Source organism: Stigmatopora argus, chromosome 4 (assembly GCF_051989625.1).
Source record: "Stigmatopora argus isolate UIUO_Sarg chromosome 4, RoL_Sarg_1.0, whole genome shotgun sequence".
NCBI lineage: Eukaryota > Metazoa > Chordata > Actinopteri > Syngnathiformes > Syngnathidae > Stigmatopora > Stigmatopora argus.
This window is the reverse complement of record NC_135390.1, coordinates 2,165,516-2,185,811: the sequence shown is the minus strand read 5'-3', so window position 1 is coordinate 2,185,811 and position 20,296 is coordinate 2,165,516. Positions and strand designations below refer to the sequence as shown.

General features: G+C 40.9%; 1 protein-coding gene across 1 annotated transcript in view; it reads left to right on the top strand.

Annotated features, from left to right (window-relative positions):
• The window catches only part of LOC144073582 (single-minded homolog 1-A-like), a 61,019-nt gene that overhangs the window by 12,556 nt on the left and 28,167 nt on the right, over positions 1 to 20,296 (top strand). The window contains exons 6-10 of the mRNA XM_077599544.1: positions 13 to 98; positions 174 to 373; positions 571 to 677; positions 8,835 to 8,982; positions 19,724 to 19,889. Coding sequence (XP_077455670.1) covers positions 13 to 98; positions 174 to 373; positions 571 to 677; positions 8,835 to 8,982; positions 19,724 to 19,889 — 707 coding nt within the window. The remainder of the gene's footprint in view (positions 1 to 12; positions 99 to 173; positions 374 to 570; positions 678 to 8,834; positions 8,983 to 19,723; positions 19,890 to 20,296) is intronic.

Here is a 20,296-nt window from a genome sequence, read left to right as displayed (position 1 = left end):
CCTTTTCAGGAGAATATGAGATGGAGCGTTCATTCTTTTTGAGAATGAAATGTGTCCTCGCAAAAAGAAATGCTGGGCTTACATGTGGAGGTTACAAGGTCAGGTAAAAAAAAGTGTTCATTTACTTTATTGTTCTTATTTCAACACTAAATAAAGATCTTCTCATCACCCAGGTGATTCACTGCAGTGGTTACTTGAAGATCCGCCAACACAGGCTGGACATGTCTCCATTTGACGGCTATTACCAGAATATCGGGCTGGTTGCTGTTGGTCACTCATTACCACCCAGTGCAGTCACAGAGATCAAACTGCATAGCAACATGTTCATGTTCAGAGCCAATCTGGATATGAAGCTAATTTTCCTCGACTCCCGGTATTTTCATTTATATTTTAAGTGTTCACATAACTCATGTACATTTCTTGTGATACTGCTATTTGTTGTTGCCACATTTTTCCTTCAACATCTCAATTTGTTCATGGATTCTTAAACTCTTTGGATTGTTTGCCAATATTCATTCTTAATTAACTTAATGAAAAAGAAAATTGAACCCATGTGTGTCTGTTGTTCAGAGTTTCAGAGCTTACAGGTTATGAGCCACAGGATCTGATTGAGAAGACCATTTATCATCATGTCCACAGTTGTGATTCCTTCCATCTGCACTGTGCACATCATTTGCGTGAGTAGTTTATGCAACATTCATTCATTTTCTGAACCGTTCATCCTCACAAGGGTCACGGGGGGTGCTCTAGCTTACCCCAGCTAACTACGGGCACCGGGCAAGGAACACCCTGAATTGGTGGCGAGCCAATCGCAGGGCACAAAGAGACGGACAATCATTCACGTTCACACTCCTACTTAGAGGCAATTTAAGAGTTTTGGGGATGTGGGAAGAACCTGGAGTAGCCTAAGCAAACCCACACAAGCCCGGGAGAACACGCAAACTCCACACAGTGATCGAACCCTCGACCCATGAACTGAGAGACCGACGTGGTAACTACATATATGTTTGTGTGTACAAATGTGTGTACACGTGTGTCTATATAGATAGATAGAAAGAGAGAGCCTGCACAAAATAGTGTACAAGAGAGAGGGTGTGAGAGAGAGAGTGAGAGAGAGAGAGAGAGAGGCAGAGGGCCCCAGTGACATGCATCCGGGCGAGGGAAAACATAGTTCATTTTTTAAGTCGTCATTAGAGGTCTTCTGAGTCATTCTTTGTCTGGGCACTCACCTCGGGCCAGTTTGCTATGGGACACCCGATCGGGGACCCAGACAACATATCTCCTAGGATCATTGGGACGCTCAAATCCCACCTCGACGACAAGGTGATGATACAACCTAAAACTATGTTAGACACACAAGAGACAATTCTGTGATGAACGAGAGTCGAAGGCACACAAATTAGGAACTCATCGCCAGCTGGAGATGATCAGCCATGGAAAAGAGGCTTTTGGTCGGACAGTCACGATCATACTTCTTTGGTGGGTGCTAATCTATTCGGGGATGGCTTTTGCATCCAGGAGTCAGCCTGGAGTGCCCTGTTTTCGGGTGAGGCTGGCGCTACGTCTGAGCCGTGGGCCCCTACCCTGCACAAGCTACCTCTTGTCTGTCTACCACGGTAACCTCGGTTCCGATATCATGGAGAGGCAGCTTCCTGCTAGAAAATGGGAGGCCAGCGGAGTGTTGGGGTATAGTCAATGAGAAAGCAACTCTACCACCACAATTTCAAATAAAATACCGGATACAGGAAGTGTAATCACAATTCAGCAAATGTTTGATTTTTTTTAGTTGGATTGTTCTTTCGTATCTTGTAACAAATATTTTGTATGTAGATGCATTCATAAGTAAAAGTAGGGTATACCTTGATCTTTCACCACTTTACGGCTTCAACATTCGTGGCTTCAGTACATCGTGTTTTTTTATAGTAATTATTTTTACAAATTCATAAAAATGTCAAAATTCATGCAGAAACTTGCAAGCGGAAGACAGATGAAAAATGCCAGAAGTCAGTGCACGGCTTCTTCAGCATTGAAATAGCACTCAGCGCAGAAGAAAAATTTCACTGTAGATGAATGATGCGCCAAATATTCCAAACAGAGAAGGATGTTGTGTTGCCTTTTCCTCTTTCGCATCGCGCACACAAAGACTTCGTCGAGCCTATTCCGGCATTGAAAATGCCTCCTAAGTGTCTTGCGTTATCTAAGGCATCATAAATGAATCTCCCGTGTGTTCCACCAGGAAGGAAGAAGTGAACATTTGGAAGATGGCCACAATATCTTTTTCCAAGGACACCAAGCGAGTGGTAACCATGAGGAACAAAATCATTGTTAAGATGGAGAATGCCCTATCGGTCTGAATCTCAGACTGTAAGTAGGAGAAGATTCTTCTGGATACCAACATCATTAGAACCTTTTACGGTAGCTTAGCTCCTGATGAAGACAAGGAAGACAAAATCAGCCTCGTTCCAGTGGCGCGAGTGAGCCTCGTGGTTTTATTGCAAGCAAGGGCTGGTTTGAAAAGTTTAAGAAGGTATGGACTGTGCAGGATGACTTGAATTGGAATTGAATTCCTTTATTTTCTTTATACAAGTATAATGGACTTGGACTAAAACTCCTATTGACCTGTTTTTTTTTGTATTTATATCAAGCAGAGAGGAATATATTCACCCTGAGTACAGTATTGAAAGTATTTTTTTTAAATATAGATTATATTTAGATCTTAATACATGAGTATTATCATATGCTTACAATTAATATTTAATAAACACACTTCTAGATAATTTTACTAGTGTAGTATTTTGTATAGGCGCGAAAAAATGTAGTATTATAGTAATAATAGTGGTGATGCTACGTCGCGTTTTTTCGATTATCACGGCCATGTCTGTTCTACATTATCCGCGAAATTTACTACATATACTATAGAATATACAGTGCCGTGAAAAAGTATTTGCCCCCTTCCTGATTTATGTGTTTTTTGCATATTTATCACACAAAGATTTCAGATAATCAAAACAATTTCAGTATGACACAAAGACAACTTAAGGAAAAAGAAAATGCAGTTTCTAAATGATGATTTTATTTACCAAGCGGGAAAAAAATTACAAACCTTCTGGCCCTCTGTGAAAAAGTAATTGCCCCCTTTGTTAAATCACAAAATGACTGTGACTAATCACAATTGTAGGAAATCTGAGTTCAATTTAGTATAGTATCTATATGTATTAGTGCTGTCAAGATTTTGTAATTGAGTTAATTGGATTGTTCCATAGTTAACTCACGATTAATCTCACATTAAAAAATACAATACAGCCAAATAATTGACAGCAAATTAAACTTGTGTTAACTCTGAGCCTTTTCATGTCCCTCAGAACAAAAATATGTTATATTGGATTGGATTGGATTGGATAACTTTATTCATCCCGTATTCGGGAAATTTCGTTGTTCCAGTGGCCAGAGGGTGAGGATGCAGAAATAGGAAAGGCATTTTAGACATAAATAGATAGGTAATAAGTAGGTCAAGAAATAAATACATGAATAAATATATAATTAAATAAGCGTGTTGCTTAGCACATATATACATACATACATACACATAAATGTACATGCATGCATACGGTAGGTCTTAACACACATACATTTACAAGAGGGGAAATAAAGATCACATTGTTTAAAGGCAGGTTTTGAATATGCTGTGTTTGGCCATGGAGGGTTAAATATATCATTTGTTATCATCACTGTAATATCATCTATTCAATACAATTATAAAATACCCAATTATTGCACTTACCAAAACGGCTGTCTCCCAGAGCACTTGTACAACTTTTATTTGTGCATTTCAGCGCCAGTTGGTCCACTTCAGAGAGACACATTGAGGGTTACAAAGCTCAAGTTACACTCTTTCATGATCACTCTGATCCTTCGTCTGGTGGAACATGAAAATGCTGAGCTTTGGGTGGCCACGAAAGAAAGTGCCTGGAGCTCTTAGGCTGTATATGGCACATGATAATTGTTACATTTTGTTATTTTTTCTTCATTCCACACGTTAATTCATGGTTTATCTGTGCCTTGCAGCTCAATAAATGCCACAATCAACCTCAGAATAGTACATTTTGGGCTTAAAAATCCAAAGTTATGTTTCTGGATTCATGGTGTCCTTTGCCTTCTTCTTGCCAGGTGGAGTTCATTTCAAGACTACTAAGAGAATGCAATCCTGGTTATTGTCCATGACATCTAACCCGGCGATGTTTTATTTTGCAGCTCCACGTTGCAGCAGTTTGTCTTGTTATTGAGGTCACCGTGTAAGATCGTATCTGGCCAAAAGATCCGGCACATCTTTTGGAGACATCCGTTGTGGAAGGTACCAATCTTTGTCATGTCACTCTCAACCACTTTCCAGGACCCCGAGCCATAGAGGAGTGATTTAACCTGCCATTGTATAGATGAACCTTGGTCTTAAGGGTATAATGTTTTGATTTCCATATGGTCTGGAGGCTGGCAAAGGTGCTTTTATAGGGCTTTCCCTAGTCTGTTGTTTATGTCCTTTCCACATCATTGCCCTTTCTGAGGAGACTTCCCAGATACCAATGGGATACAGTTACCAATTTCGTCATACGAGGCTGGGTATGATGACAATTAGGCTTTTGTCGAGTCAATGATGATGACAAAGCCTATGTCCGATTGTTATTATTATTATACACAAACTCAACATAATCAAAAGGTTAACTGCCCACAGTGATTGGTGCGGGTGGTTTTGAATTTATACACCGCTTGTGTTTTGGAGGTGTTCATACTCAGGCCAATCTGTTAGACAAATTTGTCCATTCAGTTAGTTTTTTCTTGTATGCGAGTGTGGTTGATGGAAAGAGTGGCAAGGTGTTAGGTTTATCCAATTGTATGTTTATCCTTAGGTTTTTCCAATTCAGCTTTCAATAAAAAAGGCATCTGTAGTCACATCACATTTAATTCTTGCAAGAAGGACCAAATGTTAGGTTCATCCAATTGTACGTTTATCCTTAGGTTTTTCCAATTCAGCTTTCAATAAAAAAGGCATCTGTAGTCACATCACTTTACCTGGCAGCGACTAGTATACCCAGGGTTTTTACGCAGTCCCCTGGACGCGAGTCGCAGTCCCCTGGACGCGAGTCGCAGTCCCCTGGACGCGAGTCTCATTTAAAAAATGGACCTCACGTGCAATGCCCCTTCGCGCATTTGGAACCCGTCAACAAATGCAGACATTCACGTGGACTTACCAGATATGACCCCAGATGTCTCTTTCAGAGGGTTAGTCGTCGAAACCGTCGAGAACCCAGGCGCTCCTTCGAGTTATCCAGCCCGGAAAAGGGTATTTAAGCGCCGTGCACGGTCTTTCCAGATATCGAACGGAAGCGACCTGGATTCTGCTTCGGTATCTTGACCATCCGGCTCGAAGGACCAAATGTTAGGTTTATCCAATTGTATGTTTATCCTTAGGTTTTTCCAATTCAGCTTTCAATAAAAAATGCATCTGTAGTCACATCACATTTAATTCTTGCAAGAAGAGAATACATCCGGCAGCTCGCCAAGATTATTCTAACGAGTGGCATTATGTCCTGCCCATTTAAGGCCTCAAATCAAAACAATTACAAGGTTATCGACTCGATCCAATTGCGTAAGCAAGAAACAAAACAATTCCATAATCAAGCAAACCTAGCGTCAAACTAGCGTCACAAATTAAAACAATATGCTTGATAGCCATTCGCTGAACCAACAACAATTTAAGCGTCCTTCACAGATCTTCATTGCGAACTTGCATCTGGGGAAAGGGTTGAGGCGTATCTTCCAGTAATCAGTCCTCGGAGCAGGACTCAGTGTATTGTTTTATGTCTTTGCGAACTTGTATCTCTCGCTGGACCCAGCTGTCCTGGAGAGCGACCTTGGCGTAAGCTTCACATATTAATTCAACTCTAACATAAAAGCGATCAACACATATATATATATTGTTTAATATAGTTACACATTTAGGATGAGCATTACTATTCCTAATAAGCAAATATATTGATTAATATAGTAAGCATGTATATTATAAGGCTTTATATTCATTGCCAACATTCCCCCCTATATTATAAATTTGCACATGATCCCCTTAATAAAACTTCCTTTCAGCTTTATTCCATTAATTCCAAATGAACATATAGTAACATCCCAGAATGAACCCAACACAAGGTCATCAGCATAGTCAAAATCTTGTAGCTAGGTGTAAGGAGTCTACTGGGCTTGTCCAAGGTTGCCCTTCGCATTGTCCATTGAATAGCGATCAGGGGTGATGTTGTATTTTAGGGAGTGTAAACAGGTAAAATGGGTTTGCGTACACAACCTTGAATGTACACTCGTCCCTTGTTTTTCGGAGATAATGTAGACCAGACATGGCTGCGATGGTAGAAAAACCACCTATTTTTGCTACACACCATATTACATGTTTTCACGCATATTCAAAAATAATGTACACAAGTACATTTATCAAGAAGTGTATTTATTAGTTATTACAGTTATAAGCATATGAAAAGACTGTAATGTATTAATATCTAAATATAATTTATATATTTAAATTTTTAAAAATACTTTTGTTATTGTACTAACAGTGAAATCAGTTCCTTTCCGCTTGATATAAATAAATACAAAAAACAGGTTAATGGGAGTTTGAGTCCAAGTCATTGTAGGGGACGCCCCTTTCATCAGGCTCCAGCTTCCCGTTTGGGATGAAACAGGCTTTCCAGGCTTGTTCATTCAGTAGACCAGCAGCAAGGCTTTGTTCTTGTAAGTTAAAGGATGAGGACTGTCAAACTTGTTGATTAAGGATGGCTTTACCATGAAGCCAGCAGCAGCATTCCCACTCATGAAGACCTCGCTTGCCGCCATCACACACCGCCGGATCGGCGGCCGCTCGAGGCGGCGCGCCAACATCTCTGGATCGCCGGCCTCGGCTCGCTGTGAATCCACTTTTCAACCATGTCCTCACTCCGCAACAGGGAGGCAAAAATCAATTTTGAAATCCAAACAAACATGGAAAAGGCTTGGCGTAGGCTTTATCCAAGTGGTAATGTACACGATGGTTAACTCACTCGCAGCAAAACAGGAGAAGACAAGATCTTGTTCTCCTCAACGTTTTATAATGTATTTCACGTCATTCTTCTTCAGTGGTGAAATTCTTCTTTGGTGCTGGCCACCCAATTCAGTGCTGAATAGGAAGCGGACCCCTGACTTCTGCCATTTTTCATCTGTCTTCCGTTGGCGAGTTTCAGTCCGGATTTTGACATTTTTATGAACTTATTTTTTTATACTTGAGAAAAAATCTCAGTCAAATCAATCAAAATCATTTTTGGTCATTATACATAGCTGCTTATAACGGAATTGGTGGTGCTACTCCACAAAGTGCATTTTCCCAGTAAAACACAAGTAACATAAAAATATAAAAAGTCACGTCCCAAGGTAAATTATAAAATATTGCACAATCTAAGATATTGCACATTGTTAATGCACACCCCGAAGTTATTGCACAGAAGGGATTGGGTGTCGTGCTAATGCAAGTTCAGACCCCTGATGGCTCTGGGAAAAAAACTGTCCCTAAGTCTATTTGTCTGTGCTTTGTGAGACCTGTAGCGTCTGCCAGAGGACAGCAGCTGGAACAGGTTGTGACCAGGGTGGTATGGGTCCCTAACAATGTTCCCGGCTCTGCTGAGGTAGCGAGGGCTGGCAATGTCATCCAGTGAGGGCAGAGAGCAGCCGATGATCTTCTGGGCGGTGTGCTCAAAAAGAGCTGTTTCTATAGGTTACTGTAGTCCCCTTCAGTGCATTGAGCCAAACCACCTTCTCTGTTCGTGCCTCACATTCTTAGAATTCAATAGCAATTACCATACATTAACTCCAGTCTCTTAACCTCTTTGCCAATCATCTTAAATCCTGGCTGCTGAATGAACCACATTGTGATCGCAACCCTGCCTAGACCTGTGCTACTTTTGTATGTCTTATCATTTGTATGCTTTCTAGTATTTTGTCCTGAATAACCTTATTAATTTTATCTTCAACCCAAATTGAATAACAAATATGTGTTTGTGTTAATTAGCCTTCAGCTATAATCTCACATATTTACATATGTTCATTAACAAGAATATGTATATGTTCATTAATTGGTAACCGTCCCTTTATTATTAAAAAAAAGTTTCTTTTCTATATGGTCATGAAATCTAAAATTAGAATGTTATTGATTTAACCTGTTGTTTTTTTTGTTTTTTGTTTTTTTGTTTTGGGTGAAATTGACCCGCAACATACTTAATATAAGTTTTTTCCACATAAAACAAGTGTTAATAAATATATGGGTAGAATAGCTCATTTTGACTTGGTAATTTCTTTAGTATATCAGCATATTTATGTATTTGTTTGATTTAATAAAATTCAATTGAGTTCAGTGCTTTCATTTTTATTTTTTTACACCAATTTTTTACACGGTTATTGTGTTAAATATTGGACCCAAATATTAGTTATCAGCCATACTAAGAATGGGTATTGGTCCTTGTTATCTTCAGGTGTTGGGTAGCAGAATTTGTTTTGGGTCAGGTCTGTTTAGGACCTCAATAAATTGCGGTGCTGTAATTGGCTGGCAACCAATTTAGAAATAATTTTATATCTAACTAATCTACCCTGCATTCTGCCCATGGTTTGCTGGGATTAACCTCCAGCACCCTCAACCCTTGTGAGGATAAACTGTACGCAAAAATAATACATGAGTAATTATTGTAATTCCTCAGATACAGTGTTTATCTTTCTTACTCTGGCCCACTCTAATGCCTTTTACTTTTATTTCGTAGTGCTTTTAAAAGGACAAGTCACCACAAGGTACTACAGATTCTTGGCCAAACATGGTGGATGGGTGTGGGTTCAGAGTTATGCAACCATTGTCCACAACAGTCGCTCATCCAGACCTCATTGCATCGTGAGTGTAAACTACGTTCTAACGTGAGTATCTGTAGAATATAGCTCAATTTCCCTCAAATACAGACCATAGAAGAATAAAAAATAAAGTGAAATGTTGGCTAGATTATGTTTTGTTAATTGTTTCATTAGGTTTAAATTTTTAGTTTTTGACCTTCTGTCAGCTTTGCCGTTTAGACATCCATATAATCATGTGAAAATAAAAAAGAAAAGACACTCTTTTCTGGTAAGTAAACATTCCTACATTTCAAAACCTAATTTTATTTGTTCTAATTCAGCATCTGCTAACACAGTAACTAATAAATACCTAGTGGTTATGATGTTGAATAGTAAAAAGAGAAATTATTCAATACAGACAGACGGTAGCACGGACGAGAGAGAGAGAGACTTTTTGCACGGCAACGCGCTTGTAACATAACATAAGCAAATTTAAATGAACTTGGATTACAATACAGAAACACTCAAAAATAAATTTAATCTAACCTTAGACTAAACTTAATTCTAATTTTTTTTTATTTTTTTTTAGCTTCTCACAGGTTGCCTCTTTTTGCCCCGCCTCCACCCTGACTTTCAGCCGGAGTTTTTAAAGGAACCTATCGAGGGTTGTTTGCTTTTGTCTCCCATTCAAAATATTTTGAAAATGACACAAACAAATGTCTTCACAATAGTATAACGCACAACCACTTGCAAACTTGTCCGAGAAGTACTCCTCTCGTATTGGCGAGCAAGCTCCGCCACGGGTAAACCACTCTCATATTAAAAAAAAAAGACGCAACACTCCGCCCAGTGCTCGTAGAGATCTTTACATGAGGGAGTTGCGGCAAGAATGACAGTCATGCTTGTATCTCAAAAATTGTCTCGTATCTCAGGGCAAATATTTGCTCGGAATTTTACTCGTATCTCAAATTCCTCGTATGTCGGGGCAGTCGTAGGTCAAGGTATTACTGTATGATCTATTTGCCATATCGCCAACCCCCTATCCCTTAGCCTTGATTAAACAGTATTATATGAATACAGGGCCGGCCCGGCTGCGCGAGTGGTTAGCGCGTCGGCCTCACAGCTCCGGGGTCCTGGGTTCAAATCCAGGACCCCACCACCTGTGTGGAGTTTGCATGTTCTCCCCTGCGTGGGTTTCCTCCGGTTACTCCGGGTTCCTCCCACATTCCAAAAACATGCATGGTAGGCTGATTGGACAATCTAAATTACTCCTAGCTATGGGTGTGAGTGTGCATGGTTGTCCGTCTCCTTGTGCCACCGATTCAGGGTGTCCCCCGCCTCTGGCCCGGAGTCAGCTGGGATAGGCTCCAGCACCCCCCGCGACCCTGATGAGGATAAAGCGGTTCAGAAAATGAGATGAGATATGAATACAATGTGGTCGGGTGAGTCAAGTCTTACGAAATATAGTTTGAATTGAATTGAATGCTTTTATTGTCATTATACAAGTATAATGAGATTTAAAGCTTTCACCACATAGTGCACAAATAAAAACAGACAGACAAATGAATAATCAATAAATAAGTAGAGAGAGGTCAGCAGAGTGAAGCGGTCTTGTTCCGTCTGAAGTCCAGGATGAGTTCCATGTTTTTTTGGAGACGTTCAGCGCCAAGTCGCACCACTCGCTGAGTCTATGGATGCAACAACAAACAAGCAGACACAGATAATCATCACTAAATGATAAAAAATTAAGAAATAAATAAGTAGTCCCTGTGAGCTGAGCAGAGCGGAGCGGATTTGTTCTGTCTGAAGTCCATCATTTTGCAGATCCGATGTGAATTGAGTGCAAGATGTGTTTCTCCTTTTCTCTGAGACACACGGGCCATGTTATGGTGTTTAACCCTCCGTCTTGAACTTCTACTGTAAAATCTCACATTTTTGGGGATTTATAACCCACATTCAATTTTTAATTCCATAATAAGAATTCGTTTACATACCCCTGTACCATTGAGGCATCTGCCCACTTGTGATGTCTTAGTTATTTAAGACAGCTGTGGCAACGTGACCATAAATGATTTTTTTTGGTACAATTTTGTTATTTTTAGATCTAAGTGAGTATGATCGTTTAGTTTTTAATAGTCTTTGACGAGATTTTATTCTTTAATCCGTGTATAAAAATATGTGATAGTGGGACTTTAAACAAGTATTAAATATACTAATGTTTCTAATAATTTTAGCTCCACGTCATAGCCATTTTGCCGGGGGTCAATAAGTGAATAAGGTTTTTTTATATTATATTTGCTGTGTTGCTTGTGTAATTTACAACTGATTTTTGCCACCTAAAAAAGGCCACAAACTATCACGTGGCTGAGATCAGCAACATAGCAGCCCCATCCTAACCACTTGTACATGATAAGGCAGAGCATCGTTGGTCACCTAGTGGTTTTACTCTTAATGTTAAACAAATACAGGCTTACCTCTACTTATGAAATTAATTGGTTCCAGAACTTTTATCGTAACTTGAATATTTCGTAAGTAGAGGAGTACTTTTTATGTAAATTCTTTAATTTGTTCCACGGTCCTCAAAAAACTACTAACTAAACCCTTGATGATCAGTGTCCCACTTTTGTATAAAAGATGTGGGAAAGAGACAAAAATGAAAGAAAATAAGAAAATTATTTATTAATGGATTCAATGAATAACAAGCATTCAAAAACATGTTCTATTTGTGCAGTAGTACAGCAAAGTAAGGAAGAAGCTAACGTTAGCACACGAACACAGGCACATAAAGACTCATTTAAACGAATTCAAAACAACTTAGCATTAAATACAACTCCAAAGAAGTAAAAGACTCCATCTCACCGTTCAGTACAGAAAGGCCATGCCAAGTACAGTAATACCTCGACATAGGAGTGCTCCGACATACGAGCAATTTGGGATACGAGGCAAATTTCCGGCAAATATTTATCTTGAGATACGAGACAAATTTTGGTATACAGTGGTACCTCGTCATACGACCGCGATTCATACAAAATGCTCGTCTTACGGGGGAAATTTCGATCGAATAATTCGCCGTGATGCGGTCAAATTTTCGTGATGCGACCAAGCCAGGTGGCCATGGCATTTTTTTTTTGCATATCTTTCGTGTATAACAATATTTACGAGCACCGGATGAGTTATTCAGACCAGGAAACGCACAACGCGCATGCGCGGGGAAAAGAGGGCTTTCTGGGTAATGAAGTATACTCGTGCACAGCTCAGCTGCTGCATTTCCTGTTATTTTTATCTAATACGAGGAGTATTATATTACTTCTCGTTGGCTGCTCATAAGAACATCAAGGGCACTGGCTCGCAACAGCATCCCCGGTAGCAACTCTATCATAGGCGCCGTTCGAGGGGATGCGAACACAGATGCTACAAGCTAAAAGGAGCCGCTAGCCAGCGCCCCCCAAGCTCCCATGAGCAGCGGCGCGATCGCTGATAAGACTGCTGCTCGTTGGCAAGTGGTCGTGCGTTATCCGATTGTGAGGACATTTGTGTGCATCATTTTCGGAATATTTTGAAGGGAATAGTACGACAGCAAACAGCCCATCGATAGCGAACGTGAGGGTGGAGTGTTTGATCCGTTTACGAGTGCGTTGTGTGGAAAAAAAAAATGAAGCCCTGCGCCCCTTTTGTGCCCCTCTCCCTTCGGCGAAATCCGCCCAATTTTAGTTAGATTAAACACTTTATTTCTATTAAACCACTCGTTATTTATCACTTTGTCAATATATGGCGAATTATAAGAAATAAAACATTTTTTTCAATCCAATATCCTGTTTTTGGTGTTTTTTTCAGATAGTTGGAACGAATTAATTTGTTTCCCATTCATTTCAATGGGAAACTTCCGCTCGAGTTACGAGAATCTTGTCATACGAGCTCAGTCCCGGAACGGATTAAGCTCGAATGTCGAGGTACCACTGTACGAGCATACAACGGACGCGAGAGGCTGCTCATTAGAACATCACTGGAACTGTCTTTCTGGTAGCAACTCCCTCGTGTAATGTCTCTACGAGCACTGGGCGCAGTGTTGTATTTTTTCAGTGTTTTTTTCCCCCGTTAGTCAGTGCGAATGGCGGAGCTTGTTTCCTAATACAAGAGGAGTACTACTCCACGGGCAAGTAAGCAAGTGGTCGTGCGTTATCCTATTGTGAGAACATTTGTGTGCACCATTTTAGGAATATTTTGAAGGGAAGACAAAAGCAAACAACCCTCGATAGGTTACATCTGAAAGTCAGAGTGGAGGCGGGTCAAATAGAGCCAACCCGGGAGAAGAAAGGTATAAAAAATGTAAAACAAAATTAGAATTAAGTTTAGTGTAAGGTTAGATTAAAGTTAATTTTGCGTGTGTCTGCATTGTAATCCAAGGTCATTTAAATTTGTTTATATTATGTTACAAGCGCGTTGCCATGCAAAAAGTCTTTTTCTCTCTCCCCTCCATGAAATCCTTCTAATTTTAGTACTATTAAACACATTTTAGTACGATTAAACCACTAGTTATTTGTTACTTTGTTAATAGAAATGAAAATGATTTTCCAATCCAACATCCTGTTTTTGGTGTTTTTTCAGAGGGTTGGAACGAATTCATTTGTTTTTAGTTCATTTTCTATGGGAAACGTTCATTTGAGTTACGAGTAAATCGACATACGAGCTCAGTCCCGGAACAAATTAAGCTCGTATCTCGAGGTACCACTGTAGTTGTCGATTTTATAATAATAATCGGACATAGGCCCTGTCGTCATTATCAACAACACAAAAAAGCCTACTTGTCATCACACCCAGAAACTGCGTGTGACGAAATTGGTGGTGATTCTCCATAAGGTGCGTTTACTCGGCAAAATACCTAAATAAGTGATAGTTACGGACTTGTAATTTGGCATCTGCTGTTATGGATACAGGTCGCTTACCTCTCACTGTCTTTCACTTACCTTCAGTCAGCTAGTAGGAGGCAGATCACCACCCAAACATCTTTTCATATTACCGCAGAAGGGAATGTGTGTTATGTTACCGCAAATTTAGAGTTCTGATGGATGTGGGGAAAAACTGTCCTTAAGCCTATTTGTCCGTGCTTTGTGGGACCTATAACGTCTGCCAGAGGGCAGCAGCTGGAACAGATTGTGACCAGGGTGGTAAGGGTCCCCTATGATGTTCCTGGCTCTGCTGAGGTAACGAGGGCTGGCAATGTCTTCCAGTGAGGGCAGAGAGCAGCCGACAGTCCTCTGGGCAGTGTTAATCACTTTCTGCATGGCCTTTTTGTCTGCCGCCGTGCTTCCAGCATACCACACTGTGATGCCGTACGCCAGGATGCTCTCTACAGTGGTTCTATAGAAGGTTATCAGAAGCTTGGTGCCCAAGTTGTTCTTCCTAAGTACCCTGAGGAAATGGAGTCGTTTCTGAGCCTTCTTCACCACTGCCGTGATGTTTGTAGACCATGAGAGCTTATCCGTGACGTGGACCCCCAGGAATTTAAAGGACTGGACCCTTTCTACACATACTCCATTTATGAGGAGTGGGGCCAGATCTGTGCCGTGTTTGCGAAAGTCCAGGATTATTTCTTTAGTTTTCGTGGTGTTCAGTGTGAGATTGTTCACCGAGCACCACGAAGACAATTTGTTGACCTCGTCTCTGTAAGCCGACTCATCCCCTCCTGAGATGAGTCCGACCACAGTGGTGTCGTCAGCGAATTTGATGATGGCGTTAGACTGGTGGGTGGGTGTACAGTCGTATGTGTACAGGGAGTACAGAAGAGGACTCAGTACACCGCCTTGAGGGGAGCCAGTGCTCAGTGTAATGGAGGAAGAGAGGTGGGGACCAAGTCTAACAGTTTGTGAATGGTTTGTTAAGAAGTTCTTAATCCAGCAGCAGATGGAAGAAGATAGTCCAAGGTGGAGAGTTTGTCAGCCAAAATGTCCGGTATTATAGTGTTGAAGGCTGAGCTATAGTCAATGAAAAGCATCCTCACATAGTTCCCATGGTGCTCCAGGTGGCTCAGTGCTGTGTGTAGAGCTACGGCGATGGCGTCCTCAGTGGACCTGTTTGCTCTATAAGCAAACTGGTGAGGGTCAACTGAGGGAGGGTTTGTATCCCTGATGTGGCGGGCGACCAACTTTTCAAAGCACTTCATGATCACAGGCGAAAGTGCAACAGGCCTATAATCATTAAGGCTGTCAACGGTTGGCTTTTTAGGGACAGGGATAATGGTGGCAGATTTCAGGCAGGATGGGATGATGGATTGTTGCAGGGAACAATTGAAAAATCTTGTGAAGACTCCAGCCAGCTGGTCAGCACAGGCTTTGAGCACCTTCCCAGGTACTCCGTCTGGGCCAGCAGCCTTCCTGGTGTTCACAGACCGCATTACCAGTCTCACTTCCTGTTCCCGGAACATCAGTGTATTGCTGCAGGGTGGTGGTGGGGGTGTTGAGACTGGGTCTGATTTGTCAGTCTCAAAGCGGGCAAAGAAACGGTTCAATTCCTCCGCTAGTGATCCTTGCATCCTTCTGCTTTAATAGCATAGCTAGTAGGCTTACAGGCAGCCATATTGTGTTTCACTGCTGTTCGTTCTCCAATGATAAAAAGGTTATAAATTGTGTGCATATGTTTGAGACATGTTTTGTGAATAATAATAATAATATGAATAGTGTTTACAAGTCTTCCCACAGTAACATTGTTATTTGTTCTAATTCGCCATCTATTAACGGAATAAAAAATAACTAGTGGTTATGAAGTTTAATAGCACTAAAATTAGACAGATTTCGCAGAAGGGAGAGAGAGAGGGACAGAGAGATAGAGCGAGAGAGAGGGGGGAGAGACTTTTGCTCAGCAACGTGCTAGTAACATAACATAAACTAATTCGTGACCGGATGATTCGCCTAAAGACGTTTCGCCGACGGACGTTTGACAGACGGACAGGTCGCCGAATGGACGTTCCACCGAACGTTCATTCGGCCGAACGGAGGTTTTGCCGGAACGGGATTCGCGCGCTCGCCCCGCCCCCAGATGGATCATATGTGTACAAGTTTTTCAACCTCGACCCGCGGGCCATACACGGCCCATTAGGATTTTTAATCCGGCCCGCCGAGCAGGTAAATTATATCCCTACGGTCATCGGAGTTTTTTCTCTCCGGGAACAGTGCTTCGTGGGCGGATTTTAATGACACATGCTGAGTTTCATTATCGAGCTCCATATATTTCCCGAGTTTGAGCACTTTAAAAATCGGCGGGGGTTCCCCCCGAGCCTATCCGAGAATAGTGCACCATGAACGGACTAGGTTGGACGATGCCCCGCTGAATTTCTGCAGCTCCATAAATTTTTCAAATTTGAGCAAATTCGGGAATAAGCACTCTTGGGCGGGCATGTCAGCCCGGGAATAAGCACTCTTGGGCGGGCATGTGAGCCCGGGAATAAGCACTCTTGGGCGGGCAGATGTAGCAGAACCGAGCCGTGAAATGACAGCAATCGGGTCAAATCCATCTTAAAACAGCATTTAATGATTAAATACAAGTACTGGAGCTCTTTGGACATTAGAACCGAGCCCAGGGAAGTGAATTTCCCGGTAAAATGTTGCGATGATGTCGCGATAAGGCAAAAAACGTCTATATACGTCCATTCGCCATCGGCTCAAAATGCTCTCAAATTCGGTCAAATCCAGCCGAAAACAGCATTTAATGATTAAATACAAATACTAGTATTTGTATTTGCGACATCAAATGTCGGATAGGCACTGGGGGAAACACCGTTGATGTGTGTGGTGCAGATAAAATCTGGAGCTCGAGACTTCAGCGGGGCATCAGCCAACCCAATCCGCTCATGTGTCACGATCCTCGGATACGCTCGGGAAAAACCCCCGCCGATGTGTGTGGTGCTCACACTTAGAAAAAAATTATGGTGCTCAGGATTCCAGCGGGGCATGTGTCACCCCTGTCCGCCCACAGAGCACTGTGCTCGGTGAAAAACCCCTCCAATATGTGTGGGGCTCAAATTTGAAAAAATTCTGGAGCTGCAGAAATTCAGCGGGGCGTCGTCCAACCCAGTCCGCTCACGGTGCACAATTCTCTGATAGGCTCGGGGGAACCCCCGCCGATTTTTGAAATGCTCAAACTTGGGAAATATAGAGCTCGATAATGAAACTCAGCATGTGTCATTAAAATCCGCCCACGAAGCACTGTTCCAGGGGAGAAACCCCTACGGCAACCTGTCCGTCTGTCAAACGTCCGTCGGCGAAACGTCTTTAGGCGAATCATCCGAGTGCCAACTAATTTAAATGAACTTGGATTACGATACAGACACTCAAAAATAAATGTAATCTAACCTTACACTAAACTTAATTCTAATTTATTTTTACATTTTTATACCTTTCTTCTCCCGGGTTGGCTCTATTTGCCCCGCCTCCACAGTGACTTTCAGCTGCAGCTAAAAGGAAACTATCGAGGGTTGTTTGCTTTTGTCTTCCCTTCAAAATATTCCCAAAATGATGCACACAAATGTCCTCACAATAGGATAACGCACGACCACATGCCAACGAGAAGTAGTATATACTCCTCTCGTATTATCGAGCAAGCTCCTGCATTGCACTGACTAACGGGGGGGGGGGGGAACGCAACGCTCCGCCCAGTGCTCGTAGAGACATTACACGAGGGAGTTGCGACGGGAAAGACAGTGCCCATGATGTTCTTATGAGCAGCCTCTCGCATCCGCTGTTTGCTCGTATATCAAAATTTGTCTCGTATCTCAAGATAAATATTTGCTCGTAATTTTACACGTATCTCAAATTGCTCGTATGTCAGGGCACTCGTATGTCGAGGTATTACTGTATTTCATACGTTTTTTGGTCCTTTCAAAAGTGTGTACGCCTATAACAACTTTTGTTCGGGAATTTTTTTTTAAGTACGTTTTTTGTCAAACCGATCTTGTTTTACCCATTTCGGCTAACCAGGATCATGTCAGTCACTGGTAGCAGAGGAAAGCAGGATCGTCGATTGCTAATATTGTCATGCTTTAAGCATGATGTGCGCACGCGCATCAGTCACGTCCGCCTTTTCACTATATAGCGCGTACCCAGATGGTCAAACTGTCAGCGTCATCCAGCTACATCTACAGAATCTTGAATATAGTGCATACAAAAGGCTCATGTAAATATATCTACGACCACTGGGCAGAGCGTTGCATTTTTTCCGTGTTTTTTTGCGTTAGTCAGTGCAGAATTAAGAGAAAAACAATGGGTCCAAAGCAAGCAGGTGCAATGAAGAGTAGTGCGAAGAAACAATCAATATTAAGCACGAAATAATCGAAAAACATGAGATTGGTGTACGCGTGACGGAGCTGGCTCGCCAATACGAGAGGAGCACCCGGACAAGTTGGCAAGTGCTCATGCCTTATCCTATTGTGAGGACACTTGTGTGCGTCATTTTCGTAATGATTGTTGGAATAATGATTAATACCCTTAAACCATTATTAGTCATATTTAATTAAAATTGGAAAACATCTTTCAACATAACTGCTTACAAACTTGCAAGGAAAATCACTCCCAATGCGTCTTCGTTCGCAAGAGGATTCTGAATTGCAGTAACTGAATCATTGTATTTAATCGCGACACTCGAAAAACATGTTATGTAATCAGTACAATAACACCCTAGATGGTTAGAAAAACAACTGTGTAAGAATTGCAGAAGTAAGCATAAAAGTTTGAACTGGCACCCAAACAACGGTGTGAGGAATTGCATAATATTTTCATTATAAGGTAAACAAAGCATTCTAAAGTAAACTAAGCAGTATTATAATGTAAACAAAGCATTCTAAAGTAAACTAAGCAGTATTATAATGTAAACAAAGCAGCCGTATTTTCAAACAATAATGCGATTATCGCCATCTGCTGCTGGAGTCCCGTCAAAACGGTCCCGTTTTGTTTTGCCGAAAAGCGTCCGAAAACAATGTGTCCTCGAGCTGTGGGGCCTTGAGGAGACGATGGGGAGGAAGATTGTCTGTGGTCCCATGAATTAATTTATAGCCTTATTACTTATTAAAAATGCTTACAACACATATAGAAACATTCCATAATAAATCCAACAGACAAAAGCAAAAAACCCTAGATTGGATTGTATTGGATAACTTTATTCATCCCGTATTCGGGAAATTTCATTGTGACAGTAGCAAGAGTAGGTTCCTGGTGAAATTGAGGCAAAAAATCAAAAAAATTAAACAAAATGAGAATTAAGTTTAGTGTAAGGTAAGATTAAAACTTATTTTTAAGAGTGTCTGTATTGTAATTTAAGTTAATTTAGGTTTAATTTCTTTATGTAATTTTAAGAGCGCGTTGTCGTCCAAAAAGTCTCTCTCTCTCTCTCTCTCTCTCTCTCTCTCTCTCTCTCTCTTCTCTCTCTCTCTCTCTTCTCTCTCTTCTCTTCTCTCTCTCTCACTCTTTCTCCCCATAGTATTGAATAATGTCTCGTTTTAGTATAGCCACTAGATAGTTATTTGTTACTCCATTAGTAGATGGTGAATTAGAACCAAGAATAATATGTTTTTCCATTGTAATATCCTGTTTTTGGTGTTTTTTTTTCAGTGGGTGGGAACTAATTAATTTGTATTTAGCTTATTTCTATGGGAAAAGTTGATAAGAGATACGAGTAAATTGACATACGTGCTCGGTCCCGGAACACATTAAGCTCGTATCTTAAGGTATTACTGTAGTATTTTTTTCTGGAAAAGAAAATAAGTATAACGGTTTTTTTGTTGTTGTTTATTTTGTTTTTACGACATAACCCAAACTATATGTGATTAATGCTTGTGCACTAGAGAGGCTGAGTATAAAGGCTTCCAGCTCTCCCTGGATCAAGTCAGATCCAAGGCTTCTTTCCGTTTCTGCAACAATGCAACAAACGTCTTTTTGGAGAGAGACAGAACCACCAAGATCAGGGAATCCCGGCTCAAAACGAAAGCCAGACCTTTGCCATACAGTCAGGTAAGAATTTTTTACTTTTGTATAGTATTTAACAAGTGTCAAACTATCCAATTATACCTGCAGACTACATTTCTTCAAGCCACACTCATAATTCACTCTCCTCAGTTTTTGTGTTGTTGTGCATTTTACATACTTGTATGGCCTTTCTTTCTTTTTCCTTTCTGTTTATCCTCATGAGGGTCACGGGGTTATTGGAGGATATCCCATAAAACTGGCAGGGGTCGGCAATAAATAATTGGTGGATAATTATTGCAATATATTTCCATAAATATATTTTCAGTTGAGCTTTTGCGATATAAATATATTTATTTTTATGCTGAAAAATTATCAATTATTGGTTGGCGAACCAAAATAATTTGCAATAATTTAGCAAAAAAAAAAATGCAGCTAAAATTAAAAGTAATTAT